The following is an 18,529-nucleotide window of genomic DNA, read 5'->3' on the forward strand; positions in this document are numbered from 1 at the left end:
ACGTCCGCACCTTTGGGCCGGCGCGATGCCCGTCTGATTGGCGCCGGCTTTGGCGCCAGTCGGCGGGCATCCCGCCGTTGGGGGAGAATTTCGCCCATGGAGTCACAGTCTGACGATACGGGGTAGGCCATTTAAGACTGATGAGAAGACATTTCTCCTCCAGAGTGGTGAGCCTGTGGAATTCGCTACCACAGAACGCAGTTGAGGCCAAAACATTATGGGCGGGATTCTCCGTAACCCGACACCGAAATGGGGAACAGCGATCGGGTGAAGAACAGCTCCCGACGCCGGATTCAGGGCAGGCGCGGTTCACGATGCTCCCCCCCCCCAAATCAGCGCCAGCGGGACGTGCGCAGTCGCAACGCCATTGGTGGGTCAACAGCCGGCCCACCCGTGATGCCCCGCCCCTGAAAGGGCTGAGTTCCAGACGGCACGGGCCACATGTGGTCCCAGCGGTCGGAACCTGGCTTGCCAGCTGCAGACAGTGTCTAGCACCACCACACGTTGCAGAGTTCCGCGCCACTGCCCGGGGGTCTTCTAACAGGGGTGGGGGTGGCCAGGGGGTGGGCTATGGGGTTGGGGTGAGCAGTCCAGGACGGCCGCCATCATGTTTCCCGGCATGAGCAGTGCGTGCGTGGCTGCAGCTCGTCAGCCCTGCGCATGTGGGACCCGGCGAATCTCTGGCTGTTCTCCACACGATCTGCGGGTGTTCCACACGCCGCCGGTGCTAGCCCCTCACCGGTACCGGAATCGCGCCGATTTTCCTGTCGTGGAGCACAATGGATTCTCCAGCCCTATCTGTTTTAAAGGAATTAGATATAGCACCTGGGGAGAAGGGGATCAAAGGTTATGAGAGCGGAAAGTTGGGATTAGGTTACTGAGTTGGATGATCAACCGTGATCATAACGAATGGTGGAGCAGGCTCGAAGGGCCGAATGGCCTCCTCCTGCTCCTATTTTCCACAGGAGTCTCAGAAAACTTAAACTACCAAGGATCCAAACCTACCCAATCTACACATAATATACTCGATAAATTTACAGCTTTGTAATTTACCGCAAAAATGCTACAAACCTTGTAATAGATTCAATGTTGCTGCTGCTTTGGACTATATGCAAATATCCAATACAGTGTAGTTTTACAATATATTCAATATGGTCACAGCTTTGTAATACAGCAACCTCTCCTAAACATAGAACATACAGTGCAGAAGGAGGCCATTCGGCCCATCGAGTCTGCACCGACCCATTTAAGCCTTCACTTCGACCCTATCCCCGTAACCCAATAACCCCTCCTAACCTTTTGGTCACTAATTGGGCAATTTATCATTGCCAATCCACCTAACCTGCACGTCCTTGGACTGTGGGAGGAAAACGGAGTCCCCGGAGGAATCCCACGCAGACACGGGGAGAACGTGTAGACCCCGCACAGGCAGTGACCCAGCGGGGAATCGAACCTGGGATCCTGGCGCTGTGAAGCCACAGTGCTCGCCACTTGTGCTACCGTGTGGCCCAAACTCACATCATTGGTTCAAATTGAGAACCAATAGCAATCCAGGTCTCAGTGATTGCCGTTGCCAATCATCAATCACAACCCGTCCTGACAGCCAAAATAGTACGGTCATTACAAGCGTCTGTTTAGTGGTCAGAATTAAAGCAAATTTCGGGTTTGGAGGACTAACTATTTGCCATCCATAATCCCGTTTAACCATTTCGAGGGCAGGACTTATCTCTGGGTTAGGAGATAATGCTCAAGTGTTGTTCTTGTGGTTTGTGGGAAGTGGGTAATCTAGTTCTGGGTAAGGAAGTATGACTGGCACGGGCACACTGGCCTGAAGGTCCCTTCCTCTGTGCTCTTAATCTCCACAGTATTATCTGGACGCCTGTTGTGTGCCGTGGCCCAGTAACAGAATGTGACCTGTCGGTCATCCTTCATGTAACATACTCCAACCTAGCTACGCTGCTTCGTGTACTAGCTGTATTCTCAGGTGCACCTCTACTTCCTGAAGGTGAGATGTAGTGTAAATATGAGTGTTACAAAGGGAATGCAAGACAAGCACCAGCAGGACTCTGGTTAAGGATTCTGACGATCCACGCCTTCAGAGAATAAAATAATGGCATGTGTTAATCTGAACAGGAAATTATATGGTTACAAGGATAATTGGACCACCAGGACATTATGGGAAAAGCTTTTGTGTCTTGGAATAAAATGCAATGTAAATGTCTGTATGATTTTTTCAAATATCAGTGCTTTTTACTGTTACGAAAACCTCATCTAGGCCACAGTGCTCCTCAACTAGACATTGCTGTAATTAGTCTAATTACTGTCTACAATCTACCTTGAACCTCTGACTCCATGTTAAATTGTCGTCTTGGATTAATTTTAAAAGGTTTTGCAAGTGCATGTGACATTTTGTTTCCCTCTCCAGTCTATACCTGTAGAGATTATTTTCGTGCTCATTTTCCTTTGCCACCTCTCAGTATTAGCTGGGAAAGAGAGAGAGAGAGAGAGATCTTGAGAAAGAAATAGTGTTTATGTAAGAGTTCATTAAGCTCCAGACTCCAATAACGCTCTGTCAATCATCTGATTGAAGGCTGCGCCAGGTTGGAGGTTAAAGTGGTTCAAATCGTATCTGCAGCCTCGTCACATCCTAATTGATTTCTGACAAACGCAAGTAAGTTGTCAGGGAAGATCAGGCATGGGTTACTGGTACAGAACACTGGACATTAGCACAGTTCCTACAATCTGGACCATTTTCAGTTCCTGTATATTATATCCTTCTGGTTTCTGAAAAATAAATCATAAAATTGATCGCTGAATTTGGCTAAAAACTACCCGAGTTCCTATTTTCAAAATATTTAAACATTAACCTTTTTAAAACCCCAAACAACTCCAAGGATTGAAAAATTAGTTGGACGTTAGTGAAAGTTGGAAGGTTTTACTGGCATCAGAGCAACATGAAGCCCACACAGCATCTTTCCATAATCTCAGGACTCCTGAAAGTCCTTGGCAAAGTTTTAAAAAAAAGAGAACTTTGTTGGCTGTAATGTAAGGCAATCTGGATGCTTTGCATGCAGCAAGGTTCCGCGACAGCAGTGACAAAACAGATCGGAGTGTGAGGTTGAGGAGAGGTGAACAAGGTCAATCCGGAAACCGCCTCGCGGCTCTTCAAATAGTTCCCGTTGCCACCCGAGTGAGCAGACATGACCTCAAATGTGCTGAACTGCGATGTGCGGACCAGTTGATGGTGTGAACTTCATCGTGCCAGCCAGGCAGTGTGTGACAACAGAATGTTGAAGTTGCAGGAACTCCGCCATGTCCGAACCTTCTCCCCCATGCTAACTATCTTCTCTCAGAGCGTAGTGAATCCGTGGAATTCTTTACGGCAGAGGTAAGTAGAGGCCGAGTCGGTATGTATGTTCAAAGCTAAGAGAGACAGATTTTTAATCAGTGAGAGAATGAAGGGATAAGGCGGGAAAATGGAGTTGAGGATTATCATATCAGATCAGTCATGATCTCATTGAATGTCAGAGCAGACTCGATGGGCTGAATGGCCTATTTCTGCTCCTATGTCTCATTTGATTCTTCCAATATTTTAAAAATGTGTATTTGGAAGAATCGGCTGCTGCAGCGAAGCTGGGTAGGGGAGTTATTCCAGTGACACAAATGACCCACACTTCATTAACAAAGAGAGAGACATAGAAACTACTGCTGTGTGGAGAAGCAAAGCAGTCACTGCTCTGAAGTGCAGAGAACTGTTTAGCGTTAACCACCAAGCAGGATGCGTATGAGGGGCTGTTGTCGGTTTGAAAAGAGGGGGACAGAATCAACAGAATTTTTGGAGGTTTAAGGAACAAGGAGTTGCCAAAGTGGGCTTTGCTGACGAAAGTTGGATCTGGAAGACTTTGGCTGAGTGCACTTTTGAAGGAGAATGGAAGTTTCGACCTAGCATGGGAAAGAGAAGTGAACCTGCTGTTACAGCCTGGAGTCTTTTTGGACCTGTTCTTGTAATGCCATAAGTGCAGTGCAGGGCAAAGGGTTGTAAGACATACCCCGATTGCGGCGTTCGTCAATGCAAAAGCACCTGTATCTTTCCTTTAGTTTTCTGTTATGTAATGTTTGATTCATATTGATTTAGTTTGTTTGTTACAGTAAGTGTCTTAAAACGTGAAATCTTGTCCGTTGGCAATTTCCTTCAGTTACTGGGAAATTCATCTATTTTTAAAGAGTGAGCGGTCTCCACAGGGACCATAACTTTTTTTTAAATGAGTCCAGTTGGTCTGCTAATAGGTTGAGGTGTCTCCCCTTTTATCCAATGTGAATTCAGCCCAAACTGTTGGAAAGTTAATTTTCATTTCGGACGACAAATTACTCTAATTGGCAAGAGCTTGGGTTGCGAGCTTTTAAGTGTGAACCTGCCACAAAATGTGGCAACCTCAGTTAGAGAGTAAAGACAGCTCCCATGAGCTTGATGGGGCACTTGTCAATGTTTGGGGTGCTGAGACACAGCAGAGGAAGTGCAGGGAAGGGGGAGGCTAAAGAACTGGAAAGTTCAAACTTGTAAATGATTTGCCCAAAGAGTGCTATTTTTAACTTGAGGGTTATAAAATAATTTGGGGCAGCGGTGGGGAATATTCCACCTCTCCCCATATAAAAATTAATTGTAAACAGAAACCAAGTAAAATCTTAAGAAATAAAAACTTTTCATCGACCAATTTTTATTTCCTTTTTTAAAAAACAAAACAAAATGGCGTATAACAGCATTAACCTGTATTTCTGTCAGTGATTCCATCTTCTTCCTTTTGTACAATCGGCTTCACTTCATGTCTGTATGGAGCCAATCATCCAAGACAGACAGACGGAGCTCCAAAAATAAGTCGAATCATTTGGAAATTTCAACCATCTTACAAATAATAAACCCGCGGACAGCATTAATAGAGTGAGATGGTGAGAAAGGCTACATATGAACTAACCCAACACATCACCATATTATGCAAACATTATGTACACTGTTCAGCTGTTGGGAGTTCAGGCTGAGGAGATCCTGCAACAGATTACCATTGAAAAGATGCTTCACTGTACTTAACCTGTAAACAAAATAGATAACATCACTGGTAACGTACTGTTGTGTTTATGAACTGTTGCATAAAGAAGTTAAGCCAGTTCAGTTTGCGTTTTCAGTTTCACCTCGAGTGCAAAAAAGCAACTGAACTCCCCCACCCTCTACTTTTGCATTAATTCGATTAAATTAATTAAACGAGCCCACGCGGTCAGAGTGATGCGCTCCGATGAGTGTCTTGTCACATCATTCAGCAGATTTGTCCAGCAGTTGAGAGGGACTGTTAGAATCACACAACCAAGTCTACAAACACTGAAAAATATCAAGAGCATTTTACGAGTGTAATTCCTTGGTGTAATTAGGTCCAGAGGAAGTAAATAAAAGCTGCAATATTAAAGTAACAACATCTGGATGAAGAATTTACAATACATTAATTGATTAATGAGCTTGTTAGCTATTACGTGATGTCAGAATAACAGCCGTAAAGTGGGTGGTGGTGGTGGGTGGGGGGTTATGAGTTTCTAGCAGCTCTCAACCAAAACTTAAGTGGGAGCGATATGAACCAACAGGGCATGTCCCACAATGTCTGCAGCCCTCCTAGGATGTATTTTCCCCCACAGCAAGAGTTTGATTCATTTGAAGCTTCTCTTTCAGCTTTATTTAATTGGGTCCATCTCCTCCTGGCATTGCTCACTATTGCTTGCCCTGGACTGCTGCTGCCCGATTCGAAGCTGGGTGCTTATATACAAACTATCGGCTGTCTCAGACTATGTCACAGAGCAGCAGTTTCTGCTTTGCGTCAAATCTAACTTTGCAGAACAACTTGAGATTTGAATCTTGATGAGGGAGCGGCAGTACAGGATCCCTTGAAGGAGATAATCTCATGGCACAGCCACACATCAATTTCAGCCTCACGGTGCAGCAGTTTGAGGATATCCTCAGGTCCACTTGCCCGAACACTCAGCATCTTGTGCTTTCAGATCCAAACTGCTCAGAGTGTAGATGCAGTCTTCTACAGCTCAATTCTGAATGTTTTGCAACATCAAGAGAATACTAAACAACAAAATATATCCATCATCATTCAGTGCATTGTGCAGTTTGACATCACAGTTAAAGGAATCCCAAACATTCAGGTCAGATCCAGAGGTACTTGTGTGAATGGGGCCTCAAGGCTAAACTGAGTCACAAAATGACTTGCTCCGTGTCCTGTGGGTGGAGTGTGAATGTAACTTCTTACCAGTTGATGGTGCAACTTTGAGGCAGTGTTAAATAACAATTCAAGAAGTGACCAGGCCTGTTCAGAGTCACAAGCACTTCTTGAAGCGCACAGTTTGAACAGTGTGACCTTCCCCACCCTCAGACTTGACAAATTTAAAATGGGAAGGGTGTTCTCTGAATTCACTCAGACAGGTGACAAGCTCACGTTTAGACAGGACTCCAAAGAAAAACCTTTACGAGACGACTGAATTCACCGCAGCACCGAACAACCAATCTCAGATTGGTGTCTGCAGGATAACCGCATCCTCAGGATCTCGAAGCACTGGGAATTACTGCCCTCTTTCACCAAACTATCTGCCCAGGTCTCTTGCTGCCCCTGTTAAGATTTGTATTCAACTTACTATTTATCTTCAAACATCCTGTACCGATCTCCCCATATCCTGTAACTCTGTCACTGATATTAGTCGCCGATGGCTTCACCTCGATCACCCATGCCCCCTCACCACCCTGTGTTCGCATCAAGGTCTGGTCCATGTTGATGACCCTATGCAGATTAATATTTCCGTTGCCTACCAATCCAATGTGAATTAATCTTGTCAAGCTTCCAACTTTAGAAAGTCTGTCAAGGCCATGGACAAGATGAGCCCAAGGATGAGAGGCTGTAAAAAATAACGAGAGACTGAAGAAATCGGGGCTCTTTTCATTGGAGAGAAGTTGGGAGATTAATAGCAGTGTCCAAAATTGAGGGTTTCTGATTAGATAAATTGGGAAAAACTATTTCACAGTAGGTGTGACAGTATCTGTACGGCACACATTTTAAATCACCACCACGCTCGCTAGATTGATTCCAGAGGCGAGAGGTTTGTCGTGTGAGGAGAGATTGAACAGTTTAGGCCGATACTCTCTAGAGTTTAGAAGAAGGAGGGGAGATCTAATTGAGGTGTACGAGATGCTAAAAGGTATGGATGAAGCTTCCTCTTGTGGGGCATTCGAAAATGAGAAGCGATAATCTTCGAATAAGAGGTAGCAAATTTAAAACAGATGTAAGGAAAAACTATTTCTCCCAAAGGATTTTGAATCTGTGGAATTTGCTACCCCAGGATGTGGTGGATGCTGGGACAGTGAGTAAATTTGAGGAGTTAGGCAGATTTTTAATTGGTAATGGGTTGAAGGGTTATGGAGAACGGGCAGGGGGGTGGAGTTGAGGCCAGGATGGGATCAGCCATCATCACATTGAGGGTGTTTAGGCCCGGGAGGCTAAATTGCCAACTCCCGCTCCTAGGTCATGTGTACTAGGGAGGAGATGCTCTGGCTGATTTCACAAACCAGCTCTTGGTTTGTAGCAATGTTGGTAGCAGAAGAGGAACATAGCCACGGTAGAATGACGGAGCAGACTCGATGGACCAAATGGCCTAATTCTGCTCTTATATCTTATGCACAAAGGCAAGGCTTGGAGAAAAAAAATAATTTAATACCAGGCACAGAATTAAGTAAAGTAAAGTCACCATAGTCCCAGATGACCATAGGCTGCTTTCCCCTTTGATGGGGGGAGAGCTGACTGGTGGTGATTTAACCCTCAGGCGAGGGGCAAGGTTGAGAAGGCGGGGCCTTCATGAATAACCTCAGCCGGTACAGGAATTGAGCCTCGCTCTGCATCACAAACCAGCTGTCCAGCCAACCGAACCAAACAATCTGCCAGAAAGTGGTGAAACTAGAATCTAGAACAGCCTTTCCAAATAATTATCCAATTCTTTCCAAAGAACTAGTGCAGGGGTGGAAGGGAGTGGAAGATTCAAAGATTCCGTTCCAACAGTGCTCGGTTGATGATCTCAGACATGGTTGCTCTTGACCTCTAATTTATTACTAGTAGTTTTGCTCCTATTCCCCAGAGTTGTTGTTGTATTTTGAAAACATTTTGGAAATGGCGTCACGAAACGTTAGGTTGCTGGCACTGTGAAATTAATTCTGTTTACCTTGAATGGTAAAGTTCCAGTGGCAACACCAAGGCAACAATCCACGCATAACTGATCTTACCTACGTTCGGTCCTTTGCAAGTTGCGTCCGTGTTTTTCGGTTCTGGTAAGCTCTACATCCCAAAAAGACCAGAGAGAGAATCTACCTGCTTCAGCAGATTGTCATCAATGGTTCTACGACTATGCCGCTGCCAGAGTCAGGGCTTCTTATGGGGTCAGCAACACAATATAAATGAACATTTGTACAACAGCAGAATTCACCAATGATTCTTTCCTTGTTCCTTTGTGCTGGTCTCATGTAGATTTCTCTCGGTCCGGAACGCATCATGAGTGACTAATGACTTGTTGACCACTCTCATTCAGTAATTTCCCCCCTACGCTCCTGCCATGGCTTTGAGCTGCAGGGCGTGCTCCTTAATTAGTCATCATTACCAGAAACAAACAACAGGGGCAATCCGCACTCGGTGTGGAAGATAATGATAAGAAATTAAGGGTTGTGAGGAAAGACTAGCAGCAGTAATTTAACATGGGTACGCGGGGTCACAAGTGGCTAGGGTGGGGATGATGCTGGAAACAACAGAATGAAAGAACAAGGTTCACATTTTTGAAGCACCACGGGCACAAAGCCCCCAATAAAGAGCCAACAATGTGAGACTGACAGCAGAAAACCCAAAGGATAGTGTGCATTCAGCATGAGCACACCAGAATGACAGGGCATGATCAATCCCAGAGACGTTCGCATGGGCAAGTATCTTAAAATGATCTGAATTTCAAACATTGGGAAAAACCCAGGAAACACATGCAGGAGGAGTACAGACTGTTCTGTTCCTTTGTGTCACTTCTAACATCGGGAACACTGCCGTCATTGGGAAAATTGCTTTTTTACGCATTCTTAAGTTCAGAAATAACAGATTCTGATTCATTCCAGTCCCAAAGGTAAAGGTCTCTGTACTAATTAAAGTAGAAGTATAAACTGCGCAATCTTGGTCCATTTATGAAAGTACAAGGTACCAGTTGAGGTTTCTTGGGTGTTGGGAATTCTATTTGGTTTCAGTCCTCACTCAATCAAACCAGCGACTGTATTTCAGGCACTCATGTTTTTGGGGAATATTTTCCATCACTTCCCCCAATAACACTTGTCAAGACATACTAACAAAGCACCAAGCCATTTATACTGCACTTAATGATGCAGAGACATCTGCAGTGCAAAATGCAGTCGTTCAGAATTGTTGGTCGAAAGTTGCCTTTATTGAGTGTAGTTGCTCTGACTAACAAACGCTTGACCTTCATTGGCACGCTTGCCGCTCACAAAGCCAGTGCTGTCATTCATTTGGGTGTGGTGCTGTTTCATTAAGTGGATTTTAAAAAAAAAGGGATTGAGAAATTGAAAGCAGATTAGTGCAGGATATGCACGATCAGCAAACCAGCAGTCAAGGTCTGGGTTCTACAGTGTCAGCGAGCTGTGTTGCAGGTAGAGGATGTAAACCAGGTCATACTCACACCACTGGTCATACACAGCCGTTGCCGAGAAAGTGCAACTCTAGGTCGCCACGGTGGCACAGTGGTTAGCACTGCTGCATCACAGTGCCAAGGACCCGGTTTCGAATCTCGGCCCTGGGTCACTGTCCATGTGGAGTTTGCACATTCCCCCCGTGTCTGCATGGGTCTCACCCCCACAATCCAAAAATGTGCAGGGTAGGTGGTTTGGCTACGCTAAATTGCCCCTTAATTGGAAAACAAAATTAAAAAGTGCAACTCTTCCTAAGATCCCGATTCCAAAGTTGACCTTTCGTTATCCCCTTCCTGATGCTAGCTTGTTCCCAAATCCCCAAAACAACCAGCCCACACATGGTCTCCCCACTCCCTCGTGATGGTCAGTTAGCTGCCTAGAGGCATGTTCAACCGGGTGTAGAAAAGGGAGTTACTAATTTGTCCCAGCAGTTGACGTTCCACAAACTGGGACCGTACATGCAGCTTTCTGATCAGACGGGTGTGTTATCTCGTAACTATAGAGGGGTGCGAAAGATTGCCTTTCAGATTCAGACTCGTTCTGAGGGCAGCAGTGCACCATACTAATAATTGCATCGTGCTCCTTTGCATCTACTTTGAAATAGAGCCACATTCATGGGTAGCGATTGAGAATTTAACTTGGGGGTCTGTGCGCTCCTATTTAACATAGCTCCACCACAGTCAACCAGCCTACATTTAGCCATACCCACCCTGAGGCACTATCCTTACCTACAGCAGACAACAAAGACATCCTTCTGTGATCTGGAAGCCAAAAACAGTGTTTTTGATGATTGTTACTCCCTTCCCCCACTACAACCCCCTTGCTAAAATAGTTCGACATATGCCTTCATTTGAAACGTTGTACTTTGTTGAAAGGGAGAAGGGAAACGGGATTCCTCGGGGATTTTACTCTGCCCATTTGTCCAGCTGTAGAAGTCCATCCGCCCTGGTCAGTCTCACTTGGCAGTAAATTGCGCTGTAGCAGGTCAGTCTGCACTGTGTAAGAATGTGTGGACAGAAATAATCCAATGCACCGTTAACCCTTTCTAGTGCAGCACTTCAATTCCTCTCCAAACAGAGTTCCTGTAGACCATTTACATCTTCCACCTTTGCACTTCGGCAAGAACGAGTTGTTGTATTTACTCCATGTAAAAGTTGGCCCCATGATCTTTGACTTAAACCTAATTTTTCAACTACCGCTTGCAAAAGTTTCCCCTAGTTTCGCAAGGGCCAAAGCCCCAAAAATTTCAAAACCAATCTCGGAGCTGAAACATACGCAACTTGCAATCTCTAGAAAATAAATAATTATTAAGTAATTAATATGAAGTCATTAGTGTCGTTTTACTTTGTTCTATTGCGACAATCACTTTTGGATCGCACTCATGCCCAAAACAAGCACGCACGTTAACCCCTCAACAACATTACCCGTATCAAAGTTGACACCATGACTTTCGGCCTAAGAGATTGGACTCATAAATTCGACTTTTGCACGAGTACATAGAGCAATAAAAAAAATTCAGAGATGTGCATCGAGCCACAATGTCCAGCTTTGAAGTGACGGAAAATAACTCGTCGCACTGGGAAAGGCCAAATTTATGTTACTTTTGCAACTTCTATGTCCTAATCGCAACAGATTTCTCATTTGTAGAAAGGCAGAGTGTGCAAAATGTGGCCAGTTTCTTAAGTCTGTGACACCCACGGAGTAAGTTAACAAACAGGCTGTGTGTAAAATTCAGCGATGTGCCAAGCTCACCCTGCTTGGTTGTCCCAGGGATGAAGCGGGATGGTTGTCAAATTTGAAATCAATATTTTTTTTTAAACAAACCTCTCGTTAACATTTTTACAAAGTATATATTTTTTTGGTCATGGACCTCTACCCAGCAGCCTGCGAGCTGTTACGCTCATCACATCCAAGTCAACAGGAGGGCCCTGTCACAACGGCAGTGTAGAGCCCAACATGCACCAGACTGCTGTAAGATGCACCGTCAATGCCTTCACACGTTACCTTTCCTCGGCTGGTGAATACTGAACAATGGTTTAACGCTAAATCAACCTCACCTTGTGAGGCATGAACAATAAAAAGAAAGAAAAAAAACGTCGGTTGGAAAATGTTCTGTAAGCAAAACCAGGCTAGAGCCGCCTTTAAAATACATGTATAAAAAAATAGGATAAATTCAACAATGAGTCGCCTTGAGCCGGTTAAGTTGCATTTTCTTTGCATTCACTCAATGCAGTAGTAAGTCACATTAATGATCTTTGTTTCTCGTGCATGGGCACCAGTGTTGTACAGGAATTCAGACAGTGCAGTGGAATATGCGTCAAACGCATTCCAAACGCAAATATAAATGTGGTGGTGGTGGGCAGGGGGGAGGGGCGAGGGGAAAGAGGGACAGATTATAATCACCGTACCTGTTGGAGAACCAGGCAAGCTTCACCCCTACTTTACTCCTTTAACTTGCCTGCACCCTACAAGTCTTTGATGTGGGCAGAGGGATGGGTTCTTGATGATGCAGAGGCAGTGATCACCTGCATCGTGCAAGCTGTGCGATGAGGAGTGGTTGACTGGACCGTCAAATCTTCGACAGCGACTCTTCGGAAGGTGTCCTGAAATACTGTCTTCTGGTCAGTGAAGCCCTTGGTAGAGGTAGACTGCGGCGAAGGTCACATTTGCAGTCAAACTTAATCCCAGAAGACTCTTCCATAGAATATTCCCACATAGTCCTTGGTGAGAGATTTTGCAACAAAATAGAACATATATATAAATATATATAAATACACTGAATGAGCAAAACAAAATATTCACAATTACAACTAATTAGTTTATGGATCAAGAAAATAAGTACTTCTTTCTAAATTAGAAGATTAAGCATAATACATAAACAGTGCAATTTTCTGCCAATTGGACCACTTTCATTCATTACTAATGACACCAAGACCGGAGATGATGCCACTAAATTGCTTAAATACACACAACCAAGTGATTTGCTGTAAATACAAAGTTAAGCCAAATTAAGCTGACAAGAGGTGCAGTATGTTTCAAACCAAGCAAAAGATCATGCGAGATTTACTTGTCCATTTACAATATCCTTTCTTCACTTGAGTTAAAATGTATACTTTCAGCGAAAGCAAAAGCATTTTATTTTTAAAGTACCAGAGTGTTTAGAATATTTAAATTTATGAAACATGGGCAGCACGGTGGCGCAGTGGATTAGCTCTGCTACCGCACGGCGTCGAGGTCCCAGGTTCGATCCCGGCCCCGGGTCACTGTCCCTGTGGAGTTTTGCACATTCTCCCTCTGAAATTAAATGAAATGAAAATCGCTTATTGTCACAAGTAGGCTTCAAATGAAGTTACTGTGAAAAGCCCCTCGTCGCCACATTCCGACGCCTGTTCGGGGAGGCCGGTACGGGAATAGAACCGTGCTGCCGCCGTGGTCTGCTTTCAAAGCCAGCTATTTAGCCCTGTGCTAAACCAGCCCCTATGTTTGCGTGGGTCGCGCCCCCATAACTCAAAGATGTGGTAGATTGGCCACGCTAAATTTCCCCTTAATGGAAAAAATGAATTGGGTACTCTACATTTATTTATTTTTTTTAATTAATGAAACATTTTGCATTTCAGAATTCTTGTGCTGTGGGAAATCGTAATTCCATCCATCAGCAAATTGTGCTGTCTACATTTTCTCATTTAACAAGGGGTATTTTGTGCTAAAAACATGTTTAATACTGACTTGTACTGACCTCTTTCGATTGGAATCAACTTCCAGTGTCTAAAAATGCTGGCAGATTTGAAAATCTCATTGAAACTTTGTGTACAAACTATGGGTAACCCTGACTTATCCCGAACAGAAGGCTACAAAAATAAAATCTTTAGTGATAGGGAAATCACAGGAAATAACCACCGCAGCAAGACACAAACGGCAGTGACATGTTTAGCCCCAGAGTCTGATTTTTTGCTGTTTAAGCATTTTCAACAGGTTAACCTTTACTTGCCCCAAATGTAAGGGCTTTCAATTGAAAGTGCCTGTGTTGTCCTGCAGGGAAGCAGCAGTGAACACCCCAGAGCAGTTGCATATCCATAAAACTGTCAAATTAAACACCTGGATGTCTCGTCCGAATCTTTTTGAGACACACAAGGTGATTACACAGTTACAAAGCTTCTAATGTGCCATGTTCTCTGCAAAGGTCAACAGTTGAATTTGCTTAACTGTTTGCTTAACTTTTGTTTTGTTCCTTGAGCATACTTCCATTTTAAAGGAAATAATTTTTTTGGATTATAGAATCATAGAATTTACAGTGCAGAAGGAGGCCATTCAGCCCATCGAGTCTGCACCAGCCCTTGGAAAGAGCACCCTACCCAAGATCCACACCCCGACTCCATTCCCGTAACCCAACGACCCCACCCAGCTATTTTTTGGACACTAAGGGGCAATTTATCATGGCCAATCCATCTAACCTGCACATTTTTGGACTGTGGGAGGAAACCGGAGCACCCGGAGGAAACCCACACAGACACGGGGAGAATATGCAGACTCCGAACAGACAATGACCCTCAAGCCGGGAATCGAATCTGGGACCCTGGAGCTGTGAAGCAACTGTGCTAACCACTGTGCTACCGTGCTGCCCACGTATTGCAGAGGCGAATTGTGCTGCCTTAATCCTTCCTTTAGAGAAACCATTTGATAGAGAGAAATACTCTAATTTATGCTGCAATGGAGCTACACCGGTATAAACTCACTGATACCCCACTCAGGTTATAACGTCTCTCAAACTAGTGCTGCCTCTGTTCTCCTTAGAGCAGAGAAGGCGGAGGGGGGGACCTGATTGAGGTGTACAGAATTATAAGGGACATAGGGTAGATAGGATGAAACCTTTCTCCCTAGTAGAGGGGTCAATAACCAGTGGGGCACAGATTTAAGGTTATGGGGCAGGAGATTTAGAGGGGATTTACTCTGAGTGGTTGAAGCAGTTCCTGACAATCCCACTTCAGTACAGTTGCCTTACAAGCTATCAATCTTTTTAAAAAAATATATTTTTATTCTCCTCCTTTTTCACATTTCCCCCCGAATTTACACCCACCAACAATAAACAATAATCAGCAACAGATATGTCAATCCCCATAATAATAACAATGATCCCATCCTCCCACCAAACCCCAAGCTTCAGCCCGCATGTTTACATAAACAAATGACAAAAAGGAATCAGGGATTACCCATAGTCATCTGTAATATACACAGCCCCCCTCCCACCCATCCCCCCAACTAATGTTCGATGTTATCCAGTTCTTGAAAGTGCATAATAAATAGTGCCCATGACTTGTAGAACCCCTCCGAGCTTCCCCTCAGTTCGAACTCAACCTTCTCAAGAGTCAAGTATTCCGAAAGGTCCCCCCCGCCACGCCAGGGCGCAGTGTGGAGAGGTTGCTCTCCATCCCAGCAGGATCCGCCTTCGGGCGATCAACGAGGCGAAGGCTATGATATCTGCCTCCGCACCCGTTTCCAACCCTGGCTGGTCCGACACCCCGAATATGGCCTCCCGAGGACCCGGGTCCAGAGTTAGAAAGGTGTTGCTACAGAGGGAAAGGCAGGCAGGGGGTTTGGGTCTCCCGAACCTGATGTACTACTACTGGGCGGCGAATGTGGAGAAGGTGCGGAGCTGGGTCAGAGGGGTTGATTCACAGTGGGTCAGAATGGAGGAGAGTTTGTGCAGGGGATAGGGACTGAAAGCACTAGCAACAGCGCCGCTCCGATAGCTCCGGGGAAATACTCAGGGAGTCCAGTAATAATAGCTTCATTGAAAGTCTGGAGGCAGTTTCGCCAACATTTCTGGCCACGCGCACCACCGTGGAAATTACCCTAAAAACCTCCTTCCAGTACTCCCCTAGCTTTGGACAGGACCAAAACATATGAACGTGATTAGCGAGGCCCCCCCCGCAACGCTCACACACATCCTCTACTCCTTCAAAAAAATCGGCTCATCCTCGCCCTCGTGAGGTGCGCTCTATATACCACCTTCAGCTGTATCAGCCCCAACCTCGCACATGAGGTGGAGGCATTCACTCTCCAGGACACCTCACACCAGACCCCCTCCTCTATAACCTCTCCCTGCTCTTCCTCCCACTTGGCTTTGATCCCTTCCAGTGGTGCCTTATTCTCTTCCAAAAGAGCTCCATACACCGCTGACACTGCCCCCTTCTCCAGTCCCCTTGTCGTCAGCACCTCCTCCAGCAATGTGGAGGCCGATTCTTCCGGGATGCTCTGTACCTCCTTCCTGGCAAAACCCCGAACCTGCATGTATCTAAACACTTCTCCCTGCTCCAGCCCATACTTCGCTTCCAGCTCCCCCAATCCTGCAAACCGACCCCGAAGAAACAAATCTTTTAGCGTCTTAATCCCCTTCTCTTCCCATTTCCGAAAACTTCCATCCCACCTCCCTGGCTCAAATCTGTGGTTCCCCCGAATCGACATTTCCCTTGACCCTGCCCCCAACCCGAAATGTTGGCGAAACTGCCTCCAGATTTTCAATGAAGCTATTATTACTGGACTCCCTGAGTATTTCCCCGGAGCTATCGGAGCTGCGCTGTTGCTAGTGCTTTCAGTCCCTATCCCCTGCACAAACTCTCCTCCATTCTGACCCACTGGGAATCAACCCCTCTGACCCAGCTCCGCACCTTCTCCACATTCGCCGCCCAGTAGTAGTACATCAGGTTCGGGAGACCCAAACCCCCTGCCTGCCTTTCCCTCTGTAGCAGCACCTTTCTCACTCTGGCCACCTTCCCTCCCCATATGAGCTATCAATCTTTATCTAATTACATTGCAGGTACGGTGAAATGACTCAGGACCTTTATCCGAAAACAGGTAAGATCCGAAACCCGGCGCAGACCCGGTCCGGTGGTTGCTGGGAGACACATACCTGTAATACATTCAGTGACTACTACAGTTAGATTTGACATCTGATCAACATTTAAGAGGGGTGTGAACATTTCTAGCATTTCAGCACCGGTGTTGCTGACAGAATGCAGTTTTGCTGCTAGGCTGAGATTATTCTTTTCCTATTCTGTGTCTCTCTCTGGCAGTCAAGAACACCACGCACAACAAAACAAATCTGCCTTGTCAAATCCCTCACAATCTTGCCCCAACATATCCCTGCAACACCTCCAGTCTGACTTCCCCTGCCACAACCTCAGGCCCTCTGGCCTTTTAGATATCCTACCTCTGTTCGCAGCCCACCAACCCATCACTGGTAGCAGAACCTTCAGTCTCCCATCCCTAAATACCAGGATAAATTTATTAACTCACCAACCCTCCACCAGTCTCAAAAACTCTCTCAAAATCCATCTTTTAAATCAGGCTTTAAAAAAAAAATTTAGATTACCCAATTATTTTTTCCAATTAAGGGGCAATTTAGCGTGGCCAATCCACCTACTCTGCACATCTTTGTGGTGTGGGGGCGAAACCCACGCAGACACGCGGAGAATGTGCAAACTCCACACAGTCAGTGACCCAGAGCCGGGATCAAACCTCGGACCTCAACGCTGTGACACTGCTGTGCTAACCACTAGGCCACCGTGCTGCCCCTCTTTTAAATCAGGCTTGCAGGTATTGCTCCTTCCTCCTCTCAAATATAACTGCAGTAATCACATAATATAATCACAGAATCATAGGGCCTTCGGCCCTCCAAGCCTGCACCGACCATGCTGCCCATCAAAACTAAAATCTTCTACACTTCTGGGGTCCGTATCCCTCTATTCCCATCCTATTCATGTATTTGTCAAGATGCCCCTTAAACGTCACTATCGTCCCTGCTGGAGGCTATTCAGACCATCGAGTCTGCACTGACCCTCTGAAAGAGTACTTCGCCCAAGCTCACTCCCCCGGCCCTATCCCATTAACCCCTTAATCTAGCCAACACAGCTTTTTTGGACGCTTAGCGACAATTTAGCGTGGCCAATCCACCTAACCTGCATATCTTTGGACTGTGGGAGGAAACGGGAGCACCCGGAGGAAACCCACGCAGGCACGGGGAGAACGTGCAGTCTCCACACAGACAGTGACTCAAGCCGAGAATCGAACCTGGGACCCTGACGCTGTGAGGCAACAGTGCCAACCACTGTGCCACCATTCTTCCCAATGTGGCTCCAATGTCCGTTCCGAAATCACTTTTATCTGTTTTCTACCCTCGTGAATTACGGCAGTGCATTTGCTACATTGTAGCTGCTACACAAGTGCAAGTTGTTGTAGAAATCGTTTGTACTTTGAAATATTGACAATGGCAATTAAAGGGCCACTCTTCTTGTTAACTAGACCCAAGTAATCACTTTCTTCTGATCTGAAACTTAAAGCTATTGTCCAATCCATCGGTGAGTGTATATTCGATGGTCTTTGAGGGAAAACATGAATATTTTGTTTAAAACAAAACCTGAAAACGTGCACATCTCAGTTTGTGCACTTCTAGCCGATGGCTTGCTACAGCTTTGACCACCTATTTTAAAAATCATTTTTGTGTCACCATCTTTCTCGCCAACAAGAAAGCTGCAAATCATCACTTAGCACGGAGTCAAAGGTCCTTTCGTGCGAAGATCACATTGGTTGCAATGAACGCACAAGCACCAAGTGGAGCCACCTTTCTGAGATCATAGCAGTACTTCATTGTACTGAACTAATTAATGCTAATCCACCACCAGTTCACTTGGACAATGTCTTCATTTGAGCACCTTTCTCTTTCCGAGCGGAATAGTTTTGTTTTAGCTAGAATGCCCTCTGACATGAAGAAGAGCG

The 18,529-nt window shown here is 45.5% G+C and overlaps 1 protein-coding gene across 2 annotated transcripts in view; it reads right to left on the reverse strand.

The window, feature by feature from the left end:
- Positions 1–4,695: 4,695 nt before the first annotated feature.
- The window catches only part of tmem201 (transmembrane protein 201), a 230,513-nt gene continuing 216,679 nt past the window's right edge, over positions 4,696–18,529 (reverse strand). For both annotated transcript variants that reach the window (XM_072477917.1, XM_072477916.1), the window contains one exon: positions 4,696–12,477. In XM_072477917.1, coding sequence (XP_072334018.1) covers positions 12,380–12,477 — 98 coding nt within the window. In that variant the 3' untranslated portion in view covers positions 4,696–12,379. The remainder of the gene's footprint in view (positions 12,478–18,529) is intronic.

Source organism: Scyliorhinus torazame, chromosome 16, assembly GCF_047496885.1.
Source record: "Scyliorhinus torazame isolate Kashiwa2021f chromosome 16, sScyTor2.1, whole genome shotgun sequence".
NCBI classification, from domain to species: domain Eukaryota; kingdom Metazoa; phylum Chordata; class Chondrichthyes; order Carcharhiniformes; family Scyliorhinidae; genus Scyliorhinus; species Scyliorhinus torazame.